General features: G+C 38.1%; 1 protein-coding gene across 1 annotated transcript; it reads left to right on the plus strand.

Moving 5' to 3' along the window:
* The first annotated feature begins 910 nt into the window (after nucleotides 1–910).
* On the plus strand, nucleotides 911–7,248 carry LOC129244087 (beta-galactoside alpha-2,6-sialyltransferase 2). Its single transcript, XM_054881703.1, has 6 exons — nucleotides 911–917; nucleotides 1,020–1,556; nucleotides 4,292–4,389; nucleotides 4,543–4,822; nucleotides 4,879–4,976; nucleotides 6,989–7,248. The coding sequence occupies exons 1-6, from the start codon at nucleotides 911–913 to the stop codon at nucleotides 7,151–7,153; spliced, it is 1,185 nt and encodes a 394-aa protein (XP_054737678.1). The 3' UTR covers nucleotides 7,154–7,248.
* Nucleotides 7,249–7,476: the final 228 nt, after the last annotated feature.

A 7,476-nucleotide genomic window follows, 5' to 3' on the forward strand; every position in this document is an offset into this window, starting at 1 on the left:
CTGCACAGAGGCGTGTGCGCAGTTTGGCTGCAACAAGGTAATGATCCGAGTCGATGTTGGGTCCTCGGATCGTACGTACATCTAATACACTAGAAGCGTGTCTTCCATCTATCACAACATGATCGATCTGGTTTCGCGTTTTTCGATCAGGAGACAGCCAGGTAGCTTGGTGTATCTTTTTATGCTGGAATCTGGTGCTACAGACTACCATGTTTCGAGCCCCGGCGAAGTCGATCAGCCTCTGTCCGTTACCGGATGTTTCGTTGTGTAGGCTGAATTTTCCGACTGTGGGACCAAAAATTCCCTCCTTGCCCACCCTGGCGTTGAAGTCGCCAAGCACGATTTTTATGTCGTGGCGGGGGCAGCGCTCATAGGAACGTTCCAAGCGCTCATAGAAAGAATCCTTGATCGCATCGTCCTTCTCTTCCGTCGGGGCGTGGGCGCAAATTAGCGAGATGTTAAAAAATCGCGCTTTGATGCGGATTGTTGCGAGACGCTCGTCCACCGGAGTGAACGACAGTACTTGGCGACGAAGTCTCTCTCCCACAACAAATCCGACACCGAATTTGCGCTCCTTTACATGGCAGCTGTAGTAGACGTCGCAAGGTCCTATGTTTTTATATATATTAAGACTAAATTTACTTCCCTCTGATATTACAAGGGGTAACTCTCATTATCTCTGAGTTTGTTTGATTTAAAAAATTAACAGCCAACCCAAATTATGCCACTTTTTTAGCTGTTTTTATTATTTCAATATTTATTTAGACAGGAACTATTCAAAATTACTTATTTATTGTGTTTATTATATGTAATTATACATATTAAAAGTAGCTTCAAAATAATATAAACAATTAAAAAAAAAAATTATTTAAAAACAAAAACTTTCAGGTATTCAAACTGTGAATATAAAATGCACTGTAGATAAGATACACACATATGTACAAATGAGCACACACACACTTATAAATTTCTGGCAGACATAATATATTAAATATCCATGCATTTACTTCCAAATTTAGGTTGCCATTATTGTCATCAACGCAAACGTCGCAGCGTTTTCCATGTGCGCTGGAATCCTAATGAGAAGTTCGTCGTGGAAAGTCGGGAGAAACCAGCAGTAAACTCCACAAAACTTTCACCACATCCCCGTCTAAAGTTATCGAAAAATACAAAACTTACCTTCAATCCAAAACTATTCGTCTGTCTCGATAAGCTTTTAGAGAATTGCCAGAATAAAACTGCGAATTTCCGTCAACATATAATTCACATTTTTGAAAAATCATTAACCGACTCAACAAACGAATCCAATTTCTACAATGTTCACTTTAAGCCTGTATTTGCCAACAGCTTCGAAGAGCAGTACTATCCATCACCTTGCTTAGTTATGGACGCCGGCGTAAGGATACTACGTCGCAAGGATCCTCCGTTTCACAAATTGGAAATTGGAAAACTCTTCCCTAAGCAAAAATTATTCCGCAAAATAAAGGATATTAAGGCATGCGCAATTGTATCAAGTGCAGGTTCACTTTCCGGTTCAAAGATGGGAAAATTCATCGGTAATTCAGTAAATATTCAAATTTTTGGTTTTTTTTTTACTTTCTTAAGGAATACTTAAGTGCATTTAATATTTATACTTGGCAACGAAGTTAACAAACAGATCATTCGCCATTATTAAATACAGTTTGCTAGATGTTATTGTTGTTATAACACCCGAGTAAACCACTTGATCGTACTAAACCAGGACGCGTAATATTCGTTCAGCTTAGAATTTATCTGCCCTGCTTGGTTCAATTGTTGATCGAGGTTTATATTACTCCTCTTTTCGGCCGAGTAGAGGGACAAAACTCTTTTAGTTTGAGCCCAATTGCTTTAGAGCACATTGCAAGCCACTAAGGCTTCACTAGTCCACCCCGAATTTTTGCCCAATGTGTTGTAGAAGTGCACGGTAAAAAGGTTTTTCTTTGACCACCTCGTAAGCGGACAGGATTTCTTCAACATTATGAGCTCATGGCATCTATTGGAAATAATTTCATTCGAAAATCTACAGCTCTTTTTTCTAAGGTCTTGTTCTTTTGTTGTGTTCCTGATTGAACCCTTAACAATTTGACTGTAATAAGGCGTCCGTCAATCCTAGAAATATTTTGATCTAAGATTTGTTCGCGAAAATCGATGTACATGCCGAAATGTGATTCTAATGACAACCCATAGTTCTCAATTCCAGCCATACGCGCCTCTATTCCTCTAATTTGCTCAGGAAAATGTTGGCATCCCCATTCTGTTCTAAAGCTTCTTCTTCTTCTGGCTAAAGCTTCCATTATATGCTCGATTATATGTTGATCCGTAATTTCTCACAATATATTATACATATGTAGAACGGAAATTTTGAGCCAATTCAGCCTGAGTGGAAAATCATGCGTGTCGGCTTGGTGATGAAAAGTGTAGAGAAGTCAACGGGGTAGGCATGCACGCACAATCCGCGAAATTGAGGAGTTTTTTTTTTTATTCACATTTTCGTATCTTCATTCAAGTGCACTTTAGGCTCGCTTTCATCGAGGAAAGAAAATGGTCCACTTAAACGTCAAAAACACGCAAGGAAAGCCGGAAACAAAAAGTTATCGTGTAAATCCACGAATATTTTCGAAGTCTTTTTTAAAAGAGAATGTGCAGAGCCGAGGGTGAAAAGTCATCGTATAAATTGGCTCTTTGTAGAGACACAATCTTATATTTTTTGCAAAAATTGGGAATTTTTATTTTTTCCTTTATTGCACCGCGTGCTAGACATAAAAATGTTTTATTTTATAAAGGAACTTAAATATTCTGCTCCCTCTCGTTTGCATGTGTTTTTTTATCTTTTTATTCAATGCCAAAAATATTATTGTATTTCCATTTTTTTTTCTTTTTTTGTTGACACAAGGACCAGTTTGGAACTGCACCATGGCGTTGTCAGTGCCCTGATCGAAGGTTGACTATCGAAAAAAATGTTAGGGTATGCCTGCAGGATCGCAAAGACCTTTTCCTGAAAAACACCAGCAGTATTCGGCGGTTTTAAGAAAATCAATAAATTAGCTGATTTAGAGAAAACCCCTGCTCCGGCTTCCGATTTCATCTTGGAGTCGTCAGTGAAGACAAAGATACCAGCTTAGTTACAGATTTTTACCTCGTTCTAATCCTACCCACTGGGAAAGATTACCCTAGCACGACCCTCAAACTCCAGTTTACGGATAGAGAAATCTATATGAATTTGATCGAAGAAATGCGGTAGCCTAAAAACGTCATCATGTCACTTGAAAGATTGCCTCCAAAGACAAACTTCCTTTAGCCCAATTGCAATTTGAACAGCGACGAAAATAACGTTTAAGTCGATGGGAAGTAAGTGTAAAACGGTATTAACCCTCTGTTGTGCAGCCGGGTCTGGCCAGGCTTTTTCGGCTAACGGAGGATTAAGAGTAACACTGGGGCAAGTTCTACATGCTCCGGATGTGTAGCTACTCGAAACAATTAGAGTTGGGAGTCGGCCTCGGCCCTTTTAGTTCTTCGTACACAGTCTGGCACTTGAAATATAACCAATTAAAAGGGCCATAAATTTAGTTTGGAAAATTACTTTCATTCAATTCAAAGCAAAAAATTTGTGAAAATAATACCAAATTAATTATCTATTTACTTTTGCACGATATGACCACATTTTGCCATGACTATGTCCTTGAGGCGGTCCAGAAACGAATCGCAAGCTGTCCGAATGTGACTTGCAGGTATTTTGGCCCACTCGCGGAGAATGGATTTTTTCAACGCCTTGACACTGGTGAATCTTTTAGTATGGACTTTGCTCTCCAAAATGCCCAAAAGAGAAAAATCCATTAGATTCGCGCCTGGTGAATTTGAGAGCCATTGCGTGGACGTTATGAAGTTCGTAACGTTGTTTTTCAGCCATTCTTGGTTCACTCGAGCTTTGTGAGACGGTGCCGAGTCCTGTTGAAACATCCATAGTCTGTCACTGAAACGTTTGTCTGCCCACGGCTTCAAAGCAACCTCCAGAATCCATTACTGATTTTCTTTTTTCGCGTTTTCTCTCGGCAAAATGCTTCTGCGCGCTTGTAAACAATACTCTGCACTGTCAATTAGCCAACTAACAGACAGCTGATGCCCGTGCATCATCTGCGCGAGAGGTCTGAAGTTTTTGTTAAAAGAGCAAAGAAAATATAAGTTGCTTTCAAATTAACCCATTTCTATTGCTATTGCCTTTAAATATAAAATTTCGGTATATTGAACATTATGCAATGTTTTTTTCCTTAAGACGCACATGACGTTGTGATGCGATTTAATCACGCACCTACGCTGGGATATGAAGTGGATGTTGGTAGTAAAACAACAATTCGAGTCTTAAACTCTCAGGTAATTTGTATAGAATTGTTTAGCAGTTAACCGAAAATAGGTATGTATGTATGTATATAGTATGTAAATATGTGTACTCGTTTATGAATTCTATTCCATCAAAATGTTGTTCTGCCATTTGTAAAGCTGTACTAAACAGACACCACATTGCAGGTCGTTACCAAGCCGCAGTTCAATTTCACTCACGCACCGATCTTCCAAAATGTCACAATTGCCGCCTGGGATCCGGGAAAGTATAATACCTCGCTGAAAGAATGGACGACTTCAGCAGATTACGACTTGTTCACCAACTATGGCATATATCGGCGCAACTACCCGAAATCACGGGCATTCCTCATCGATCCGCATTCTGTCTGGCGTCTATGGCAAAGTTTACAAACATTTGTCGGGAAACGTCCCATTCGCAAAAATCCACCAAGTTCAGGTTTCATTGGTAATGCACGAGTAGTAGTATAGAAAATCTAAATTATGCGTAGTATTGTTTTTCAGGTCTCGCCTTATTGCTGCCGTATTGTCCTTATATAGATTTTATCGAGTACATTCCCTCAACGCGCCTAAACGGTCGATGCCACTACTATAGTAAGGAGGTAAGAAGCTCCATTAACTTTAACTAATATATACTTTTCAGGTTAACCGAAAATATTTTCTCAGAAAAAAAAAAATTTGTTAAAAAAAATGCATTTACCCCCAAAATAAATCAATTTTCTAATAGTCACAACTGATTTTCAAAGCAAAAATTAAAGACCCATATGTATAGTACATAAATGAAAAATTGCTTTGGAAGCACAATGTTGAGAAAAGGATGAAAAAGGCCAGTAATGCATTGTACGCATGTAAAAGAATGCTGGGCGTTACTTGGGGTCTATCACCCTCTCTGATGCATTGGTGCTACACGGCAGTAGTTAGACCGATATTGATGTTTCGGCCCTAGTTTGATGGACTGCGACGAGAAAACTGACATACTTAATGGAGCGATGAAAACCACTCCAACGGCGGCGTTGAAAATGATACTTAGCATGCCACCTATTGATCTTATGGCAGAAAACCTGGTAGCGAAATCCGCGAAGAGATTAGTGACTCCTGGAGTATTCACCTGTAGAACCTTCGGACACAGCTCAATAGGAAAGTGGAGTTCAGGTTGCACATACTGCATGACTCCGTACTTTAATTAGCAGAGAAGGTTTCGTATTACAATTGGGCATTTACTGCTCAAAACTAGGGATCAAGCTGCCAGACCATAGCAGTATTTTCCAAGCGGAAGTTTTTGCTGGGGTTAAAGCCGCGGAGCTAGCCTACACAAGAGCAAGGAAGAACTCAACAATTAATATATACGTGGACAGTCAAGCAGCAATAAAAAAGCAATAAGCTCATATTGTATTAAGTCCAAAAATGTTCAACAGAGCAGGGACGCCATAGAAAGGCTAGCCGCAAACAGTAGGCTGCATATCTATTGGGTACCTGGTCACAAAGGCATTATGGGGAACGAAATAGTAGATGAGATAGCAAAAGGTGCTGTTAGACTACCATTTGAACAAGAGAACGGCATACCAAAACCGCTAAATACTATATACTAAAAACTATATACCTACAACGAAATGGACGACGACATGAAAAAAACTAGTGGAAACTAGGTGGACTAATCTGACCACATGCAAAACAGCAAAAGTTATGTGTAGAACTAACGACAAGAAACTGTCATAGGTATGCTAACAAGTCATAATCTATTGGCTGCACATGCGTACAAGATAGGGATTGCTAACACGGACAAATGCAGGAAATGCAGAGAGGATCTAGAAGAAACTTTAGAACACATTCTGTGCATCTGTCCGGCACTATTAAAAACGCGTTTAAAATGCCTGGGAGCCCCATTGTTTGATGGTCTGGAGGACGTCTCAAAAGCGGATCTCTACATGATGTCTACTTTCCGTATTCATAAAGGTCGGTCTCCATCTGGTATCGCTAGGTACCAAAAAGTCTAGGCGTGGCTTATTGCCAACCAGGCTAACCTAACCTATGCATTTTCAGTGTTAATTACTGCATGCCTGTATATTTACCGCCAGATTTATATATCTCAAAAAAAAACCTGGTGCACATGCCACGCTTTTTTTTGTATTATTAAAATAACAAAAAATTGTGAAGGTTTCATAATCCATTAAGATACACTTGTGCTCACATATATTAATTAAGTTGCTTTATCTTTTTGCAATATTCACAATATTTTTCATGTTAAATGTATTTCGTTATTTAATTTATAAAAATATGGCTGATCATATAAAAACATAAGTCAAAGGTCAGAATTTTGCAGAAATTCCTCAAAAATTTAATAAAATTCAGAAAATTGTAGGTATGCAGTTTAATAAAGTTCAGGTTTGAAGTCGGTAATTTTTTTTTTTATGGTAAGTATTTTCTTCCATATAAAAAACTGCCAAACCTCTACTTTACATAAATACGAGTGTATATTATTTATTACTATTATTATAATTTATCAACCAAATATTTATAGTTAACTATATATAATCGCTAAAAACACATTTAATTCTCCTTATGCAAAATGCCAATTAAATTGATCCTATAAATGTTATTTATTTCTTCCATGAAGATGAACTCCGCATGCACTTTCGGTGCTTGGCACCCCTTGGCTGCTGAAAAACTAATGGCACTAGATATGAACCTAGCAGATGACATGTCCGTCTTTCAGCATGGAATTTTACGAATACGGCGCCCAGACAAGTTACTTTGCGGATTTAACTTTTTTGGATATTGATCGTATTGAAAAGCAACAGTTGCAAAACCACAACAATAATTATTTCTCTTTGAAGGTGTGGCTTACTATTGTAAGAATACCTTAAATGTAATAATGATTTAATAGCGCAAATAATTTAAATAAAAAATTAAAATATGTATAACATTTTTATAAAACGTTTTTATAAGTTAAATCTATAAGGATTAAAGCATTTGAAAACATAATCATATGCAATTCATGAAGTAATCGAAGTTGCGAATCGAGAACGCTAAGTAGATAATCATACGAACCTAACCTAACCTAGCGTTTTCAATTACCAGAACAGAGTAACAATATCGCACTTC

The sequence above is a fragment of the Anastrepha obliqua genome, chromosome 4 (assembly GCF_027943255.1).
Source record: "Anastrepha obliqua isolate idAnaObli1 chromosome 4, idAnaObli1_1.0, whole genome shotgun sequence".
Lineage (NCBI taxonomy): Eukaryota > Metazoa > Arthropoda > Insecta > Diptera > Tephritidae > Anastrepha > Anastrepha obliqua.

What these genes read in the sequence shown, in the direction of transcription:
- LOC129244087 (XM_054881703.1), top strand. An exon ending in AAAGATGGGAAAATTCATCG is followed by an intron (nt 1,557 to 4,291) that starts GTAATTCAGTAA and finishes TTTTTCCTTAAG; the next exon opens with ACGCACATGACGTTGTGATG. An exon ending in ACCAAGTTCAGGTTTCATTG is followed by an intron (nt 4,823 to 4,878) that starts GTAATGCACGAG and finishes ATTGTTTTTCAG; the next exon opens with GTCTCGCCTTATTGCTGCCG.